Source organism: Gadus chalcogrammus, chromosome 7, assembly GCF_026213295.1.
Source record: "Gadus chalcogrammus isolate NIFS_2021 chromosome 7, NIFS_Gcha_1.0, whole genome shotgun sequence".
In the NCBI taxonomy this organism is placed as follows: Eukaryota; Metazoa; Chordata; class Actinopteri; order Gadiformes; family Gadidae; genus Gadus; species Gadus chalcogrammus.
Window position 1 is genome coordinate 28,929,837 of NC_079418.1, and position 21,426 is coordinate 28,951,262.

General features: G+C 46.2%; 2 protein-coding genes across 3 annotated transcripts in view; both read right to left on the bottom strand.

Annotated features, from left to right (window-relative positions):
* Positions 1–384: 384 nt before the first annotated feature.
* ncbp3 (nuclear cap binding subunit 3) lies at positions 385–10,007 on the bottom strand. The gene is made up of 13 exons (XM_056595073.1): positions 9,739–10,007; positions 8,894–8,959; positions 8,373–8,478; positions 6,913–7,038; positions 6,405–6,542; positions 5,920–6,074; positions 5,652–5,760; positions 4,907–5,006; positions 4,771–4,817; positions 4,013–4,370; positions 2,843–3,027; positions 2,477–2,641; positions 385–2,287 (listed from the first exon to the last, which is right to left on the bottom strand). The coding sequence occupies exons 1-13, from the start codon at positions 9,919–9,921 to the stop codon at positions 1,806–1,808; spliced, it is 2,220 nt and encodes a 739-aa protein (XP_056451048.1). The 5' UTR covers positions 9,922–10,007; the 3' UTR covers positions 385–1,805.
* Positions 10,008–10,212: 205 nt separating this feature from the next.
* Positions 10,213–21,426, bottom strand: part of LOC130386263 (rap1 GTPase-activating protein 2-like) — a 21,979-nt gene continuing 10,765 nt past the window's right edge. The window contains exons 9-21 of one of the 2 annotated variants that reach the window (XM_056595078.1): positions 20,619–20,748; positions 19,747–19,902; positions 19,049–19,120; positions 18,648–18,734; positions 18,292–18,435; positions 17,110–17,214; positions 16,410–16,504; positions 15,893–16,000; positions 15,269–15,359; positions 14,705–14,807; positions 14,309–14,376; positions 13,368–13,391; positions 10,213–12,992 (exon numbers count right to left, since the gene is read on the bottom strand). In XM_056595078.1, coding sequence (XP_056451053.1) covers positions 12,990–12,992; positions 13,368–13,391; positions 14,309–14,376; positions 14,705–14,807; positions 15,269–15,359; positions 15,893–16,000; positions 16,410–16,504; positions 17,110–17,214; positions 18,292–18,435; positions 18,648–18,734; positions 19,049–19,120; positions 19,747–19,902; positions 20,619–20,748 — 1,186 coding nt within the window. In that variant the 3' untranslated portion in view covers positions 10,213–12,989. Of the gene's footprint in view, positions 12,993–13,367; positions 13,401–14,308; positions 14,377–14,704; positions 14,808–15,268; positions 15,360–15,892; positions 16,001–16,409; positions 16,505–17,109; positions 17,215–18,291; positions 18,436–18,647; positions 18,735–19,048; positions 19,121–19,746; positions 19,903–20,618; positions 20,749–21,426 lie in introns of both variants that reach the window. The other variant, XM_056595079.1, reaches the window with a different exon arrangement.

Sequence of the window (21,426 nt, forward strand, 5' to 3'; positions counted from 1 at the left end):
ATTTATTATTAATAGTTCCCCTACGTCATGTTAACCACCACTCATAACTTTACAATATCCAATGTGTTTTCTTAATCACGCCCAGATATTGAATTGCTGTTTTGATTGGCTAAATGTTTTTCAAGAGCATATTTCTTCTGATTGTTTAGTATTTTAACACTGTTCATATTTCTTGTAAAAAAATATTGTTTTTGTGTAGGTCTACAAAAAACTGAAAGTTCCTTCTTACTCCTGTTATGAAATGAGGCATCAGCAAACTTTTCAGTTTGTCTTAGTTTAAGCAAACTGATAAACTGCATAATTGTGTTGACTTGTTTAATAATCTCATAAGACATCATGGGACAGCCCATGTGAATTGTGCTTAATTACCTATAAGTGTAAAAAGAAATGAAGAAAAGTAAGCCACCATTAGAAAAAGACAACTTTTTATTTCTGGTGATAATAAAGTCTGTCAGTATGTCAGAACAGAGAAAGACAGATACGATACATTGGATACCAAACACAGACCTATGTCTTGTCTTTCATACCACCTGCAAGCACGTCTTCCAACAGCTTTTAGATGCATCTTGCTTTGTGTACTGTAGAAATGTTCTGATAAAGATGGACACTTTGTTTTTCTTGTTTTGGCCATTAGTAAATATCAATGCGGAATAAAGGCTATCCCATGTGGAATGATATAAAAACTCAAAATGGCCAACAGCATAAACTAAACAAATACAAAATCATCACTGATGATTCTTGTTGTTGTTGTCTTCTATACATACGTAGGTATGCACATGTTTACACTGCTAGTACTTATTTGGAGTAATAAATACAAATGCATTTAGATCCTCCATTAGAATCCTAAACCTAACTAGCGTTATAGAAATCCAAGCTACCGTAATACCAAATAGCAGATGAATAGTCTGATGGGCATCTTTTTCATTAGAACACCAAATGCAACTTAAAATAGATGGGACAGAAAAAAGATAAAGAATTATGGGATCCAATACAATCAGGGTTAGTTTGTTTAACTGTAAATCATATCTCGATATTTATGGCCAGAACTGTTACGAAGGCAAGGCCCTGACCTCCCAACATGGCGTGAATAAAATACAAAGTCGTCAACATGGGTCTTGTTTTGTTTTCATCTTTCATTTACAGTATACCCCAACACGTCTTTCTAATGTTTTATTTACAGACACTTATCCATGAGCTCCACGAGTCCAGTATCTGTTACACCGCCACACATCTCTTTAGCAGGAATGTAAGTGGATGAAACGACTGCTAGTACGTTTAGTACGACGAAAACGCTAGTAAAACCATTTCTCACTCCACCCAATGCGCCAGACTCCAACAGACAATAGAGAAGGCCCTACGCTAGAGAGCGGCGATCGGACAAAGGGACACGCCACCGAAAGGACAAAATGGGATGGGACTGCTTGTGTGGTTTTGTTGCGTAACACTTTTAGGGTTACGGGGTTGTATTCACTGCATGGTGAGGTCTGTCAATGACGCTACAAGGAGAGCCAGGGAATAACGCACATGTTTGGGTGGCCAGAGGCACTGGGGTGACGCTTCAACCCTCGAGAGAATTCTCGTGACGATGGGTGTCAGCGGGTGAGGCCGTCTGGGGCGGCCTGTGCCCAGCAGAGAGTAACACAGCGTCCAGCTCCACTGGCTGGGATCGTGGGGGCCGTTTTTAGGATGCGTCGCAATAAAAGTTGACCGATTTTTATCAAAAGTAAAAACAAAAAACGAAACAGAAACAAAAAACGTGTAAATAACAGAGATTCCGTCTTTTACCCTCCTTCCCCGCCCACCCTTCATGAGTCAGAATCGGAGCCCTGGCTGTCGCTGTCGCGGCTGATCTCGATCTGCAGCGAGGGCAGGTTCTCCAGGCGGCTCTTCTTGCCCCTGTGGTTCTGCTGCTGGTCCTGCTTCTGCTTGATCAGGGCGCCCCACACCTGCTGCAGGGCCTGGTCGTCCTCCTCTTCAGGCTCGCCTGGCTCCCTGGCGGCAGTGGCCTTCCGCCCCCCGTTGCCACTGCTCCGCCTGGAACTTCTGCTGCCGCCGCCGCCGCCGCCGCCGCCGCCGCCGCCATCGTCGTCCGGCAGGGAGCCCAGCCGGGAGGAGCTGAACACGCCGGTGCCCTCTCGTCTGCTGCTGCTGCTGCTCTTTCTTCTGCTGCTGCTGCTGCTGCTCCTGCCTCCTTCCTTCTTCTCTTCCTTCTCTTCCTCCTCTTCGTCGTCCTTGGCTTTGTCCCGGGGGCCTGCTTGGGACGGGCCAAGCCTGCTCCAGAGACGACCTGGGGAAAGCGGAGGCGATGGAGAATGAGTGACGATTAAGGTAAGTGAATTTGTGCATGCAGAAAGAGAATCAGAAAAATAGGGAATTAGAGAGTGAGGGAAATAGAAAGTAAGTGAGGGAAGAAAGTGCAGTGAAGACAAAAATGAAATCGGGTTAAACAAATCATTTCAGGTCAATATTTTCTTACTTGTTTTCCTGTCTTTGGGCGACGTGGAGAACCGCGCCCTGGCGTCCGGGCCGGTGACGCCCAGCCTGCTGTGGATGTCTCTGACCGGCTCTCGTGAGGGCGGGGAGTCTCTCGGGGAGACCGGGGATGGAGAGCGACGCCTCTTCCCCAGACGCTGCCTCACATCTGGGGACACACACACACACACACACACACACACACACACACACACACACACACACACACACACACACACACACACACACACACACACACACACACACACACACACACACACACACACACACACACACACACATTAGCCCCTTCGTCGTTCATCTAGACAGCAGTCCCCCTTAAGGCAGTGATATGAAGGTCCGGTCTTACCCATCTTCCCTGGGGACGTCTGGCGTGCCGGGGCTCTGTGGCCCTGCCTCTTCTCCTCCAGAAGCTGCCGGACGTCCGTCACCTTGCTGACGGACGGCGCTTTGGTTTCGCTCAGAGCGCCGCCGCCGTCGCCGATGCGGTTCTGCACACTGCTACCGGACCCGCTGTCGCTGCTCACAGAGTGTCTTGGACACAACGGAAAGAAGCAAACAGGGCATAAGATTACGTTAAACACGCACACATACACGGGAAGCAAGAGAATAAGAAACACTAAAAGAGATCGATGACAAAGTTGCACTATAATATCTTTTAAAAAAAGAACACCAAGATTCTAGCAAGGCAACCCTTCCTTCTAATCCCTTGACACATAACTAAAACCAGGCATGTCTAACTCTGGCAGAGATGATGAGGGACCAACATAGTGGGGGACATCTTTCTGTTTTGTGGGGCTATGGAGTAGAACAGACTGCCCTCGGCAGCTCAAAACCACTGCACCAGAAGCAAATTAAAAGAATGGCTGAAGAATAGTGTCCCACAAAAATGGTGTCTGTATCCACAAGTTCCATGTGTTTTACCAGTTCTAGTGCTGTACGATTTCTGTTTAAAGAGTTACTGGTTCTGGTAGGGCTGCCCGATTATGGGGCAAATCATAATCACGATTATTTTGGTCAATATTGAAATCACGATTATTCAAACGATTATTTTTGAGTTTGAAAACATGTTGTATTTATTCAGCATGTCTCTCTCCAAAAAAAACTTTGTTACTGAGAACTTTAAAATTTCGCTTTAAAACAATACACAATGGTCAAAAAAATACAAATGGCCAAAAGAAAATGTTCCAATCTAAAATAATATTCAGATATGTATTCAGCTGTTCTGCCCTTTCTATAAAACATGTAATAAAAAATAAATATAAAAGAAAAACGAAAAACTAAATTATGTTAATTTTGTGCTCATTTTAACGCTAAAATCTAAATCGCGATCAAAATTCGATTAATCGCCCAGCCCTAGGTTCTGGCAGTTTTATTTCATTGCTGCCGAGCTTTGCAAGAAGAACACAATGGGAATACCTTCCTCACTTGACCGTGATCATCCTTACTCAAGGTCTCTTGACGTTTCCGGTTGTACCTTGAAAAGGGAAATCGACCGAACCAAACTAAAGGGGCTCACCGGATGGTCTTCAGCTCCGTCTCCAGCTCGTCCGCGTACATGGTCATCTTCATGCTCTTCTTGGGCGACGGCGTGGAGATCATCTTCAGCTCCAGGTCGTAGTCCATCTCGTCGGAGTCCGACGAGCCCCCCGCCGCCGCCGCCGCCACCGCCGCCGGGGATCCCCTGCGCACCCCGATCCGCGCCCGCACCCCTCCGCCGCCTGCCGCCGGCCCCGCCCGGCCACCGGCCCGGTCGCGGTACTCCACCACCCTGTCGTCGGCCTCCATGTCCTCCTCGCCCACCAGGTCGTCCTCCTCCTCCTCCTCCTCCTCTTCCTCCTCCTTGATGGGCTCCTCTGGAAGGTTGACCAGGTCAGCTAGTAGCGGCGGAGGAGTCATAGCGGGGAAGGGTTAACCCCCGTCGGCTGATGCCAGGATCAGACAACGCAAGGTCTTTGTCTCTTAACGTCAAATTTGGCCTCACCATTCAGATTTAAGATTAATATTAAAGCGTTTTAAAATAGATTAATAATTTCAAGTCTGTTCCAATTATCCAACGTTTATAATTGCCCGCGATACTGAAAGACGGTCTGGTACAGAAGAATCGGGGAGAGTTTGTGCAGCCTCCATGCGGTTTTGGGGTTTGTCTTCGACACTGATGCATGCACGTTTGACGTGATTCTCCAGGGCTCCATGGGACTCCTACTGGAGTGTGTGTGTGTGTGTGTGTGTTAGGCAGAGTGTGTCCCATGCTGTCCCTGATAATATGCTTCTTACTTTTAATAACGTCCCGCTGAATCCGACGCGTGTGGAACCTCCTCTTCCTTCAGAACAACAATGGTGGAAAGTCATACAAGTGATATTATTGGTTGATTGCATTTAACGATGTATTCGTCGACGCTACTGTATTTACCAGGAGTTGCTGAGGATTCCCTTCATCCCTCCGTAGTTGGGGTTACCGTACTTCATGTAGTAGCGGCTCCTCCTGGCAGCACCCAGTTCCTTCTTGTCATCTGGGAACCAAACCAGGAAGACAGCGCTTGAGGAACATGTGCTTCTACGCAGAGCAACGCCGTAGGGAGTCAGACTACAGCTCTGGTGGCTCCGGCTGACATCTCGATGTTAACGTTACCGTCGCTCTCCTCGCACCAGATGCCATTGTTTCTGCAGATTTTTATTTTGAATTATAACTAGGTTGTAGTACAGAAGTACAGTCCATATTGATGCTGCACCCTTTCCTCATACCTTCATTAGGGCTGCTCGATTATGGAAAAAATCATAATCACGAATATTTTGGTCAATATTGAAATTACCATTATTCAAATTATTATTTTTGAGTTTGAAAACATGTTGTATTTATTCAGCATGTCTCTCCCAAAAAAAACTTTGCTACTGAGAACTTTGAAATTTCACCTTAAAAAAATACACAAAATGGTCAAAAAGAAAATGTTCCAATCGAAAATAACGTACAGATATGTATCCAGCTCATTTGCCCTTTCTATACATTAACATTAAATAAAAAAATAAATAACATAAAAATCGAAAAACTTGATCGTTTGACACTAAAATCGCAATCAAAATGTGATGAATCGCCCAGCCCTAACCTTCAAGTTTTGCATTGGATTGCGTATGTGCGTGTGTGTGCGTGTGCTGCTCACCATGTGTGGCGATGCGCAGCAGGAGTTTGTTTCCTTTGAAGGGCTTGGTGGCGGGACGCAGGTCGTTCCTCAGCAGTGACTCCCTCTCGTCTTCAGACAACTGGTCGACCTGAAGAGGGCACACACACACACTTGAACGGATGCTCTTGTTTTCAAGATCAGTGGCAGCAGATTCATCATGCGATCCGAAAACGACAGGATGGTGCTGATGGCATCGGTTCATGCAAGTCAGCCGTTCGTTTAGAGATGAGATGCTCCGCCTGGTTACCTGCCGGTCCACAACTTCGGTTTTCTTCTCCGGCTCGCCAGGGACCTCCACGCTGTCGACCTTTACAGGCGCCTTCTCCCCTTCGTTGACCTCGCCTTCCTCCTCTTCACCCACCTCCTCTTCCTCAGCTTCACCGGCACCAGGGCTCTTAACCCCTGAAATGTGGGGGGAAGAAATAATTTGAATTGGCTACAGAGAGAGATGTTATGCCTGTTCATGCCTACTCCAATAATAATAGCATAATGCGGAACCCTTCAGTTTCCGCACAAAATACAATAGAGCCTCACACACATTACACGGCATCGTTTACGTTAGCTCTAACCTTTGATTAGGCTACCTACTGAAAGAAAGCTAGGCTGATGTCAATGATAATAATATTGTCATTGGCACAAAGTACAGTTCTTCTCCTCACCACAAAGTAATAAAACTGATTGCGAGAGTCTCAAAAATACTAATATAGTAATTTGGACAAATGTTTGCCTCACCTTTGCTCTGTGTCTGGGCTGGTTTGTCGGACTGCGCTTCTGCCTCTGTTTCCGTGGCAACCGCCTCCGGGTCAGGCATGACGCTGGTGTTTATTAGCACCCGGAAGGAGGTGACGTCATCAAGCCAGACGACGTTACCTGGAACACCGTGGAAACACCGGGTGAGAGGTTGTTACGGTGTCGCCGCACACTGACATAAAGTCACATGGGCCATGAGTCATGGGCCCAGGAAAACGAAGGCTAGACTATTATTCACGGCCCAAGCGATAATGTGAAACGGATAACAGCTTCTGTAATTTCTCCCGGGTGATAACACTTTGAAGAGCCATTTGAAAGTCGACAACAAAGACTACCAAAAAAAGAGATTACATTACTGCTTCAAATCAGTGCATTTTCAACAGACGGTACTTCCGCTCTTTCTATCGCGCGTGCGTGCGTGTGCGCGCGTGCGTGCGCGCGCGTGCGTGCGTGCGTGTGTGCGTGTGTGTGTGTGTGTGTGTGGTCTCACAGGAGGTGTCATCGATCCACTCGATGTGGGCTGGTGGGTATTCTCTGAAGTAACCGAAGATGTCCTGTGTGCTCATGTCGTCCACACCGATCATGTAGATGGCTTCCAGGCGCGCTGTGGGGATGGCTGGTGACAGGACAGGGAAGAACCACAGAGGGAACGCTTTAGAACCACAGAGAAAACGCTTTAGAACCCCAGAGAGAACGCTTTAGAACCCCAGAGAGAACGCTTTAGAACCAGGGATGGGACGCCTTAGAACCACAGAGGTGGAACGCTTTAGGACCACAGAGAGAACGCTTTAGAACCACAGAGAGAACGCTTTAGAACCATAGAGGGAACGCTTTAGAACCACAGAGGTGGAACGCCTTAGAACCACAGAGGGAACGCTTTAGAACCATAGAGGGAACGCTTGAGAACCAGAGTGGAACGCCTTAGAACCACAGAGGGAACGCTTTAGAACCAAAGAGAACGCTTTAGAACCAAGAGAGAACACTTTAGAACCACAGAGAGAACGCTTTAGAACCAGGGATGGAACGCTTTGGAACCACAGAGGTGGAACGCTTTAGAACCACAGAGGGAACGCTTTAGAACCACAGAGAGAACACTTTAGAACCAGAGATTGAATGCTTGGGAACCATAGAGGGAACGCTTGAGAACCAGAGGGAACGCTTGGGAACCATAGAGGGAACGATTCAGAACCAGAGGGAACACCTTAGAACTACAGAGGGAACGCTTTAGAACCAAAGAGGGAATGCTTTAGAACCACAGGGATTGAACGCTTTAGAACATGATCATTTGTGACAACAACAATATCCTAAAACACAAGGTTGTGAATAAATGAAACATCACTAGTGTTTTCTTAGGGGGCATTCTGAGGCATTCTGTATTGATTTAAGCATGCATTACAATTATTCTGTTGATCACAAAAGCTTAGAGGAATAGTGTGATTCAAATTAATTAGGGCGAAAAAAAGAAAGTGAATACCAACATTAAAAAACAACAACTCTGAATCTCCTGTGCTGTTGATAATTAAAATGAGGCTCCAGGTTTGTAGTCCTGTTCCCTGATCTTATTAGCCGCTGTGGGCCGTATCAAATGGGCAGTGAACGACTATTGGCCGGGTCATCATAACCACATGACTCAGGCCTTCTCAAGTTTCGGGTCTGAAAGTTAAAAACTGACTGGACAGAGTGAGGCCGAAAAAGCCATAGAGAGCAGCCATAATAAATTGCAATATTTGCTTCGCATTGGGATTAAATCATAAAATACTCTTTGAATACTGGGTCAAAATACCAGTGGCGCCGGGCACCACATCAATAATAAAATACATTTCAACAATCTAGTTTTATAACAGTAATACAGGCATATTTTTATCACAGTGTCTCCAAGACAAGAACGCACACTAGTTAAAAACGCAACAAAGGAATGTTATTTCAAATATTAAGAGCACCAAAAAGCACCTTTCATGACGCTTTCCATGTCCAGGACCACATTTCTCTGGCCCTGGATAACCTCAGGACTGAAGCGGAACCGTTGGGCACGCTTCTCCTTCGCCTCAATCGCCTCCTGTTACCCCACACACACACACACACACACACACACACACACACACACACACACACACACACACACACACACACACACACACACACACACACACACACACACACACACACATTTAAATGCTTTTATTTGGATCCAAATTTTACAAAGAAGGGGAACAAGAGATCCAAATATTTTGGGAAGAATGATTGATAATGTTCACCATAACAGGTTAATCTCACACACACTTAAGTGATCAAGGTTTAGCGATATTATGTCTCCCATGACGACCCTATGGCTCAGGTATATGAGATGCTTCTATTGGTGACCACAGTCACAACATGACGGCGTGCATGCACGGCATGTGTGTGTTTTAGAAGGGAAGACCCCCTGAGGTAAAGGTCACGGTCATATAGCAGAGTTTCAGAGAGGCACTGACCTTTGAGTTGACGTCGATCCCGGTGATGAAGGTACCAGCCTTGTTCTCATATCGTCGGGTTGTGTCCTTAAGGTAATGCAAAAAATAATTTATTTAGATATGACCACGTTTAAAAGAAAATCAAAGGAAGTCTATTCAATGAGTCAGTTTCAATTTTACCATGAGATTAGCAATATAGTGTGTCATTTATATGAGTTTAATACTCAATGTATACTATACTACAATTCTTTTAAATCACTAAAACTGATTGATAATAGTACTCAATTGATAACACTATGAATAATGATAATCATAATTTCGGGTCAAAATTGTATTGCATTGCATGCTGTATATATGTATACAAACACACATGTATTTTCAATGCACAATATTATAAATATATATATATTGTATATGGTTAGTGCCGTGCACAGCTGGTGGGTGCAGTATGCTCTATTCGTCAATGAATGGTAGGACTTAATAACATTGGTCTAGTGCCCGGAGGTAAACATGCATTTTTTAATCCACAAAAATCAAAACATAGCAAAACAAAAAAACAAATGCAGAGCCAAATACAGGCACAGCTTTCAATGAAATACTTTATTGCTAAACTACACTTCAACAAGTCCCCAAACACAACCTGTGACGCGATTGTTGGCCAGCAAACAAAACAGCGTTTCGTCATACCGTCGTTAGTTCGCAGGTTATTTGTGTCAATTGTGTGTCTAAAATACTATTATATTTATAATATAAAGCTACCAGGAGACCATGCACCAAGTGATTGGTCACCGTTAGCAAGCGCCTTCCATGACCGCCATGGAAACACTGCAGTGTGGGGTGAGACCCGGGCCTAGGCGGGCACTCACCGGTATCAGTTCTTTCAAAGATCGGTTAACGGTGATGTCGTCCGTATCCAGTTCCCCCTCCTCTACCTCCATCGGTTCCGACTCGCGGGCATCTCTATCCGAGCTGGAGTCCGAGCCGGAGTCGGAGTGCTCAGAGCCACAGTCGGACTTTACGGACACCCGCAAACTATGCACAGCCGCCATGGTGGAGAACGACCGTGATAGCGATCGTGGTTTGGTTGTTTCCTCTGCTGGAGGGCTCGGCCGCGCTTCTGCGTGCGCTTCTGCTTCCGCTTCGGCCGTGACGTCAAACGGTGGGCGTAGCCCACCAGGCTGCCGTCAACGTTGCGCTGCTCTAGTCCGTCCAATAGATGTCAGTGTAGAGTGGTGTGATGTGCTCGGTGCGGTAATACATATAGGTAACGAGCTGATACCATTTAATTGACTAAATAGTCCTAATGTATGGTCTGTAATTTAATACTTTAATGGTCATTTAATAGTAAAAAAAAAAGTATTCAAGTGAGTCAGAGGCAAAGAAGAAGAGGCGGTTGGACACAAAATACATAACTTTTATTCAGCAGATATCGATTCAACAATAACTGATGTAGCCTATTATGCGCATAATTAACAAAAAACGTGGAAGAGATTTTGCTACTCTCCGAAAGAGAGAAACGTTGTAAAGAAATAACAAAAAGCGAAATACATATGCTGCCAAGAACAGTTACAGTGCTTAATTGTATTTCATTCAGCAATAGAACGGTGAAGCAGATAGACCTTTATTGGACTAAAGAGTTCCTGTAAAGGAACATGATGTCTAATGGCATATATGTATAGGTTCCACCAAGCCTCAGGTGTATACGCAGCCAATCATCAGCCATAGGTATCTGGAGGCACATTTTATACACTGTTCAACAATGCACAGCTACTGATTAACTGGAGCTGTCAAGAACACGACGTCCCTTCATCATCCAAATCACGTGGACAGTAGCCTAAATGCATAAGTCAATTTCGATAATTAATGCTACATCATAGAGTTTTAAGATTTAGATTAAAATATAATTCATAATTTGCAAAAACAATGTACACATGACATCAGATAACTTACACAAAAAGGTGTAATTACGAAGGAAATATATATTCAATATTTTTTTTTGTGCTTTCAGTGCAACTGAGACAATATGCATAATACATCTCTCGAGGGAGCATCCTGTTTATATATGTACAAAGGGCTTTTCAGAGGAATATATACAGTCATCGTACTCATTCAGTGCAGTTCAATTCACACCCCTTACCTTCTCGCACCAGACGGCAGTTATGCTACTTTTTGCTCAAAACTATTTCCAACAGGGCGCATTCTTTAAAAAATATGAATCTAAAGTAATCATATAGCTCTTGTTTGGAAACGACCACAATTATTTCAATGTCACAATTTGTTAGATGGAAACAGATGAATTATACATTACGTGGTCAAGAAGCCACAGGACTGAACGGACAGTTTGGCTGAAGTCACACCTGTGACCTGTGTGTATTTGGTCCTCCGAGCTGTAGATCAAATGGTCGTGACGGTGTACACTGTCACGACCCCTGAACCAACAACATTTAGAAAAAACTCAAAGGAATTGATTTGACACTCGAAAATGTTGGTCCAATGGACTGAATGATCAATGGAGATTTGTTTGCAGAGTCCTTATAAATGAATTAATACAGTCTATGGTGGAAGTTTGAAGTTTAACCCCCGGACAAAATTATGACCAATATAGTGCAAAAACAATATCAGGTTAATGAGAACAGTTTTCAGAAGGGATTGAGAGGTCAAACTCCTAAAGTATATCCTAACATGTCTAGAGAAGTATTTGAGTGCAAAGAGAACGCAAAATAATGGGCAAATTGTGACATATTCCATGAGATGTACACTGATAAGCAAGGGGAAAAGCATAGAAATAGGGATAGGGTTGGTTTGTAACATAGCTTAGCATTACAGAGAGAATTAAAACAGTAGCCTACAGCTCAGGTTCCTATGGAAAAAAGGAGACACAACTACTTTTATCTTACTGCACTTTAACAGAATTAGGCTCCATTCCACTATGTATAGAGAGGTAGTCAGTTACTGGGCTGAAAATACATGGGTAAAATAGCATATGTAAGCCCTGCCATTCCTTGTCAACGGTATCAGCTCAGGCTTTGCTCAATCGAATAATGTCTGCGGCTAATATTAAATGAAAAATGAAGAATTGTATAATTTTGATGAATAATATTAACGTGCGTACGATTTTTTTTTACCATTTAACAAGCTCTAGTTGCTCACCAATTACTGAATGAATGTGTTCCAACGTTACTGACTCATCGAATAACCAACACAAATATTAAATATTAATAACATCAAAATCACAACAAAGTGCGTTGCCTGTTTATAACAATAGAGGGGACACCTACACGACTCTACGTTTTTTCAAGTAATGTACTCCAAAATCATGAATTTGCTATAAAACAAAAGGGGGGGGGGGGATTTGCAACAAAGGCAACAGAATATCAAATATGCTGTACTATAAAATGCTAGCCACGTTCACCCTTTCTTTCATTGCAGCATCGAAAACCGAAATGTGTTCAGCAGAGTAGACACTGTCAGACTCAATGGAGTTTCCCATTAGTGTAGAACTGCCCGTCCCTTATTTGGCAGGAAACGTACGTCACACACTGGTTGTCTCTAATGAAGATGTCCTTTGATCAATGGGGGAGAAGCAAATGACCTGAGACGAATGGGATACCTTCATATGGTTTCAGGGAGGAATGGACGAAATTAAATTAATTCATCTTTCAACGTCACATGACCATCGCTGGCAGACAGAGAGTCACAGCTGTGCAAAGTTCATTCTCTTCCCAGGTGTGTTTGTCTATGTGTGTGTATGTGTGTCTGTGTGTGTGTGTGTGTGTGTGTGTGTGTGTGTGTGTGTGTGTGTGTGTGTGTGTGTGTGTGTGTGTGTGTGTGTGTGTGTGTGTGTGTGTGTGTGTGTGTGTGTGTGTGTGTGTGCATGCGTGAGTGTGTGTGTGTAAGTGCCTGTGTGTGTGTGTGTGTATGTGTGAGAGGGCAATGTACAATTGCTCTTGGGAGACACTAGATCACATATAAATAAACATTGACTGTACTTCTTGAGATGTGGGTGACGTTTCTTGAATGAAAATGGTCCAGTCCCAAGTCTTCCTCATCCTCTTCCTCACCCGCACCGTCCTCAGGACCCTCGCGTCATTCCGTGTTATCGTCGAGTTGGTGTCCGTCACTGAGGAAGGCCAGGAAAGGAGAGGAGGCTGAACAACGATAATGAATACAAAACTGAAACCAACACATCGACGCCAATAGTGTTAGCCATAACAAAAGATATACGTTCACGTATTATAAATAGCCACCACAAATTAGCCTAATGTTAGGCTGAATACAAATAAAGTGTACGGTCACAAAACCACACAACAGTTCTGGAAAGAGCCACACACACGCACACAGACTCCCCCGCACACACACACACACACACACACACACACACACACACACACACACACACACACACACACACACACACACACACACACACACACACACACACACACACACACACACACAAACACACGCCCTGTAGTGTACATAGTGTGGCACTTACCATCAAGAATAGTACCAGAGGCTTCTAATGTCCCTGTCGGTGACAGAGAGAGGTCTTTCACTGAGAGTGCTGACGCACAGAATTGTTCAGCACAACAAGAGCCATTTTGAATAGCTGTTCAAAAGCTTTCGAAGAAAAAAAAGACACTGACAGGTGAGTTTGTATATATACACAAACGTAAAACGTCTTCAATAGTGGTTCCAGTTATACACAGCGGGACGTTTTATTGTTGGATAGATCTGACCGCACACACACACACACACACACACACACACACACACACACACACACACACACACACACACACACACACACACACACACACACTAGTGTTGGGTCGGTCGTGACCTATTCAATGCTTTTGAACTCTTGAATTATTTCGTAGCAACTAAGAGAACCATGCGCCGTTGGTGATAAAACTTTCTTATTTTTATTTATTGTTCGCCATCAAATTCTGTTCCCCTCAAGGAGCCATCATTTCCATCAATGCCAAACACGCACATCACACCATACTAAGGCTCACTAATGGTGGCCCCTTACTGAGTTTTGCGGCAGTGTAAAGCTGCAGGTTCTTGGGAGTCAAAGACAGATGGCCTGTGGAGCCCCTTGGCAAGGCTGCCAATCAAATCAGAGCAAGTAGTGGAATCCAGGGCAGTGATTGGCTGTAGTACCCTTGGGGGAGTTTATTGTAGCACCCTTTACATTTATTTTCATCATGCCTAAGTGCACATGCACACACGCATGCGCACGCACACATGCACACGCACACGCACACGCACACACACACACACACACACACACACACACACACACGAACACACACACACACACACACACACACACACACACACACACACACACACACACACACACACACACACACACACACACACACACACACACACACACACACACACACACACACTCATGGTAATACTTACAGCTGAAGAGTGGCTTAGCTTGTCAAAACGGAACTTCAAGTTGGACCTGGGGGAGGTTTTCTTCAGCTCTTGAAGGACGAAACAGAGCAGAAAATAAACATTAGATCAGACAGGCGTCTGGACGCCAGCCGCTGTCTCGGCGACTTTACTGGTCGAGTGACTGAGTGACTGAGTGACTGAGTGACCGAGAGACTTGGTAAAAAAAACCCTGCATGTCTGGATCAATGCACAACACACACAGTAGAAGGGCTACAGCGGACGGAGAGCCCTATGAAGCTCTCTGGTCTCGCTTGTGTCGGGTGTGAGGCCGTGGTGTGAAGCCGAGGTGTGAGAGCCCCGCCGGTCTGAGGGCCCAGCCGGTCTGAGGGCCCAGCCGGTCTGAGGGCCCCGCCCTACCTGTGGGACTACGACACATGATGACCGGAGCCGGGGATCCGTCCACCGTCAGACAGGAGGAGTGGCTCTGCCCCGATGCATGATGGGAGACCGGCAGAGCGTTCTGGAGAGAGGACAGACGGGAGTGAGTAAAATAAGAGCGGAGGTAGAGATAGAGAGTCCGAGAGGAATAAAAGCGTGTGTGAGACAATAGAGAAAGAAATAGAGAGCATATATTTAGATATAGACAAACGGACACGTTAAGTGTGATGTAGAGGCACAGAGCAACGAGCAGGCAGAGAGGTAGACACGAAAGCAGAATTTAAAGTCGGCATGAAGTGCTGTTCGTGAAGTTTCGGGGACAGTCCACGTACGAGCACAGCGTTTATTGTCGCCGTGATGCCATAACGTTGTCGGGAAGCACAGTTTGCACACGGCGACTATAAATTAGGGTTATGAGTGTAGAGAGAGGGGAGAAGACACACACACACACACACACACACACACACACACACACACACACACACACACACACACACACACACACACACACACACACACACACACACACACACACACACAGACCTCTGCCTCTGCCATGTGGTGGCTGTTGAAGTCCTCCAGGGTCGACGAGGACGGGGAAAATCTGTTGCCGTCTTTGGGTTTGACATGGAGCCTGGAGAGATGGAAAGCCCTGAGTACATACATTGTATACACAGTATGTCTGTGATTCGTCTCTCCGTTTGTATTCTGTGCTTTGTCTGTTTGCCTTGTAGTCGTGCAGTCCTTGTGCCTACAATCATTGTGTGTAATTACTGCGTGGCTCATCATTATCAGGGATAACTCATAGACAGTATTGCATATGTGAGTCAACTAAAATTGGATGACGGGGATGATGTTGATAATGATGATTGTGGTAATGATGATGATGCCAATTATGATGATGATGATGATGATAATGATGATGATGATGATGATGATGATGATGATGATGATGATGATGATGATGCCTTCATGACTCTTCGGTTTGTTATACTTCTAATAGGCTCTCATTCGGAAATACTAACAAGAGATTGGAAAAAAACTGAAAATGGTAAATTAAGACAGCCAGACACTCAACCAGAAGGAGTCCTGCTCTGGAGACACAGACACAAACAGAGGATAAGGCTCGGGGACGGAGTACAGTGACAGTGCGTAGGGGTCTCGTACCTGTCCCGGTTGTGGTGGGCTTCTGGGGAGCCGGGACTAGGAGGCGTCTCCAGCCTGGCTTCCTGGGCCAGGTGGCAGCTGTCAAAGCTGCGCTGCTCGCTCAGGTGGCTGGAGATGAGCGAATATGACACGCCATCATTCACCTGTACCGTAGCCATTAGCTCGGATTACCACGGACGGTACGCAAATGTTTTGAGTCACCTTCGGTGTAACTTATGAATCTGTGAGTCTACCTTTTGAATCGTAGAAGAAGTGTGGAACAAACTGACGTCTTAACTACTTAATTATTTTAATTCACCTACACAAAGCTGGAGATGAGATACAGTCTAACCTACATATCTCTGGTCTGAATCGTTGAAGAAAGCGTCTTAGAAGCAAGAGGAGAATCTCCCAGAAAGTAATCAAAATCTCTAGGGGGGAACTTGATTCACTTCCACAGTTACGAAGACTCGTCTAAATGAATATAACAACGTTCTCAAGGTACGAGTACAGTAACCTGGCAGAGGGTTTGCAGTACCTGCGATAGGTCTGTTTATCCGTCTGGCTGTCGACGCTGAGCAGACGTGGGAACAGACCAGAGCGTCTTTTGACTGGAGACTTCACACCAGACGCCTGTGAGGGACAGGAAACGACCAACACAGGAGTACATACATACAGTCGCAACATTGGTTTTATCGGCATAGAGTTTTTGTTAGTACTCAAAGTCAATTGACATCAGTCATTAAAAAAAAAATCGTAGAATAAATATCTTTGATGAAAGATCCCTTTAAAAATATAAAAGGTGTTCTAGTTGGGATATAAGGCAGTACTGCTTCAGAGGCGTGATGCGAAAATAGGCTGCCTGCAATAAACTTGAAGATGTTCTACCATTGATTTTTTCCAAAGCGGACCAATGGGTTAGCAAATCTCCGACCAATAAAGTCAACGGTCCAACTGTTCAACAATTGTTTTCGCTGGAAGCACTGTCTGAAAGAGTTCTCCATTATATTAGAAAATATCGACGATAAGTAGCAAACCTTAAATTGAAAATGTGCGAAATGTAACGCACCTTCTTAAATTACTTTGCAGTAAACTATACGGCATACTGAACACATTTATCCTCCATTTGGGTTCCGACAAAGAGCATTGCATGACATATATTCTGCACCATACTTTAACACCCAAACACTCTAACTTATTGATTTCCCCCCCGCCCCCCTCCAACCCACCATTCTCACCTCTGTGCCAACGTGAGCCAGACCCCCGCCACTCAGACTGGTGGGCAACGCACCGCCCCCCCTCGCCATGGTCTCCATGGAAACACTGCGCCCTCGCATGGCCCTCTGGGTGTGGCGGGCGGTGGGGGGGGGGAGATGTTGGAGCACAGATTAAAAGCATATCAGGAGATAAGCCAGAGGTAAATTGAGCTGTCTCTCCAGGACTGTAATTGTTTCAAGGGAAGGATTAGAATATTCAATATGGTCTGAACTCTGTGTGCGCGTCTGTTAGTGGCTCCATTGGGGTGATTCAGCTGCCCCCCCCCCCCCCCCCCCCCCCATATCACTTTGTTCAAGTAGGCTGCAGAGAGAGCAGGAGACTCACGTCATCAGCACCAGTGTTACCCAATAACCCCATAAAAGACTGACAATAAATAAATAGATGAAAAGTATAAAACCACTCACACATGGTTTTGCCTGTAAATACACACACACACCCACTTACATGCACACACACACACACATGCAGTCACACACACACACACACACACACACACACACACACACACACACACACACACACACACACACACACACACACACACACACACACACACACACACATGCAGTCAGACACACACACATACAAGCACATACACACACTAATGCAGGCACAGACAGATGCACACACACACACACACACACACACACACACACACACACACACACACACACACACACACACTAACACACACACACACACACACACACACGTACAAGCACATACACGCACTCATGCATACGTACACATATACATCCACAAACACACGCACTTGCACTAACACACACACACACACACACACACACACACACACACACACACACACACACACATACATAAACAAGCACTTGCGCACACACACACACACACACACACACACACACACACACACACACACACACACACACACACACACACACACACACACAAACACAAACACAAACACACACACACACACACATACAAGCACATACACGCACTCATGCAGACACACACATATACATACATAAACAAGCACTTGCGCACACACACACACACACACACACACACACACACACACACACACACACACACACACACACACACACACACACACACACACACACACACACACACACACACACACACACACACAAACAAACCTTAATGGACTCCAGCAGCCCTCCATGGGCGTGGCCGTTTTCTCCACGCTCTTCCTCTGGACCCACGCTCAGTCCCAGCATGCACTGGGTGCGCCTGTGCAGCTCGTCATGGAGAACATCCAGCAGAGCTGCCCGCGTTCGCTCCTACGCACACACACACACACACACACACACACACACACACACACACACACACACACACACACACACACACACACACACACACACACACACACACACACACACACACACACACACACACAAAAACACACACGCACACACAGGCAGTGCATGAACACATCAGCTGGGGAAGGGCATTCTGCCAGGGTTGGAGAGTTGAACTATTCTTGTCTTACCTCTAGTCGGGCAAAGCGCTCGCTCTTGTAGCACGCCGTCTCTGCGTTGATGAGCTTGGTGAGAAGGAACTCTCTGAACTCTGGGCCCTGGAGAAAAGGCAGTGGCGCGTGAGCGAGGTCAAGCCTCTGTACAAGGAGCTTCAGATAGCAGAGCGTGTTGGTCAGACACCGGGCACAGAGGACTGAGGACCCAAAGAAAGGTAGACTTCGGCAATCCGAACAGGGCCCCCTACCACGATTAGTTCCCGACAAGGTCCCGCACACACAAACAGATCATCAGCTGTATAATGGTTGTATAGATTTAAAGTGGCCCCTTGCAGTCTATGAATCAGATGGCGCGATTCTGGAAAATGCACCTAATGTTTGTGAATCGAAAATTTTGAGATCGGCCACTCCCTTACCTTCCTGAAGACTGCCGGGTTGGGGAGGGGCGGGCCAAACGATGGTACATCCTCCCTGGCTGTGACGGACACCTGCCAATCAAACACAGTGAAATATCAATTACAATTACAGTCGCTTTTATCCAAAGCGTCTTACATCGGTTAATGTACACACATTGACACACCGACGGCAGAGTCAACCATGCAAGGCGACAGCCAGCTCGTCAGGAGCAGTTAGGGTTAAGTGTCTTGCTCAGGGAGCTGGGGATCGAACTAGCAACCTATCGGTTACAAGACAACTGCTCTACCTCCTAAGCCGACCCAAATATCCAAACATTAACGCTTTGATAAAGAATAAATGCATTACACTAGTATTGCGTTGTTGTTATTATAACAGTGAGTTAAACTCTGATAACCCTAATCCTAACCCTTTCTCAGAATTTGGAAAATTCCTAACAAAAGAAAAACTTTTCTTAAAAAAGCCTTTGCCAGACATTTATTCGGCTACGAAGTTCTCAAAACACCCTCAGGAGAAATGCACTTCGTTCTTCCTCGCATTACACCACCAGAGGAAGGTTTGATCTCTCATCTGTCTTTGACCCGTCCTAAGAAAATGCGTCATGGCTGGATCTGGCCAGACTTTTTGTTGGTCTTTTTTTGGTGAGCGCAGGTCTGTCTGTGGGAGATAACCAAAGCCCTCTCCACATCGAAACGCCTACCTTATAGGTGGTGTCATCACCGCAGGGCTTCTCTGCCTGCACCAGGATGAAGGCATGGAGAAAGTTGGAGGCAATCATGTCCGGCACGAAAGGTGTAGCCTCTTCCTGGAACACCAGCCCCACGATGTCGTTTCCTATGTGGCGTTTCCTCTGCAGCTGCACGGGTGTTATAGGGGTCGAGGCAGAGCAGATAGGCAGAGTGAGACACCAGCCATTGGATTTAAGTGCGCTTCAATAAAATTCGCTACGATAAATGCTACGATTTGCTGCGGTAGACGTCACAGATGAAACATGTCACCGGGCTCAGTGGGGGGTCCTAATTGGCTAAAGTGCTCTTTGGCCAAAAGAAGAGAAATACATCTTTCAACTTTTTTCATCATAATAAGTTTATCGTTGTAGTTTCTGCTACTCTCATGTGCTGTCGTTGATATGAGTATAATTTTTAAACGTATCGGATCAAACTGAATCGGTCACAAAATAACAGCATTCTCGCTGGTTGACTCATCGGAAAAAAATCGTGTGGGGGGAAAAGCTGGAGCCAGTGGCCTCACGATGTCTGCCGGAGCGCTGTGCATGCAGCATACGTTGACGGGCTGTTATCGTTCTATGTCCCATGTCAGGGACACAGCTTGGTTCTGTTACCATGCGGGGGCAGGTTGGGTTTCTCTGCGAGGAGTGGAGCGCATTTCGGAGCCAAAATGGCAGGAGACCCATTTTGAGGTTCTAATGGTATCGGAGTGCGGTAGGATTGGAACATATTCCAATGGAACTGTATCCATCCACCCAAAGGCGTTGTTGAGTTTGAACCGAGCCACCGCCACCCTGTCCCATGCGATCCCCCCCGGTGTCGGGTGCTGGGTCTGGGTCAGCACCTGTTGCTGGTCCCCTTCGGTGTACGGCAGCTTGGTGGACACGTGGAACATGATCTCCTGGCCCCTGTGCGCCGTGTAGACGGACTGGGTGCCCGTCTGGCCGTGAGACACGTCCAGACCCCCGCGGAACCTACCGGAAAGAGGAGGAGACAGAGGAGGAGCAGAGGAAAGGGAGGAAGGGAGAGGGGTTAAATGAGCATGTGTGTGTGTGTGTGTTTGTGTGTGCGTGTGTGTGTCTCTTTCTCGCCCCATCTATCTATCTCCCTCTCCCCCTCTCTCTCCATTTTCTCTCTCTCTCTCTCTCTCTCTCTCCCTCTCTCTCTCTCTCTCTCTCTCTCTCCCTCTCTCTCTCTCTCTCTCTCTCTCTCTCTCTCTCTCTCTCTCTCTCTCTCTCTCTCTCTCTCCCTCTCTCTCTCTCTCTCTCTCCCTCCCTCCCCCTCTCTCTCTCTCTTTTCCTCCCTCCCCCCATCCCCTCTCCCTCTCTTGCGGTGCATGCTGGGACGCCAGTGAAAGGCACGGTGACGGGTCAGGGTGTGAGTCTCCTCCCTGACGCTCGGGATGGCTTTCAGGACATTTCTCTCCTGCTTTGGTCCCGGAGGGGCCAGAGTGCAGTGATCATGCAGCAGTTCTAACGGCTGCCGCAGTGGAAGCTGGAGAGACACAGGCAAGAGGAGGCTCTCACCGTGTCCGGCGCACCATATCAAAGATACGGGTTATAAATGGAAAAACCCCCTCCCTGAAAAGAGCTCACGATTAAACACAGCAACACATTGGTGTTGGAGGAGATGGAGGAGAACCGCGGATGCTG

Excerpts from the sequence above, each read along its gene's own strand:
- ncbp3 (XM_056595073.1), bottom strand. The coding sequence starts at position 9,921 with ATGGCGGCTGTGCATAGTTTGCGGGTGTCCGTAAAGTCCGACTGTGGC. Across the intron at positions 8,960-9,738 it reads CTTTGAAAGAACTGATACCG|GACACAACCCGACGATATGA; the intron begins GTGAGTGCCCGC and ends CATTACCTTAAG. Across the intron at positions 5,007-5,651 it reads GCTGCGCATCGCCACACATG|ATGACAAGAAGGAACTGGGT; the intron begins GTGAGCAGCACA and ends TTTGGTTCCCAG.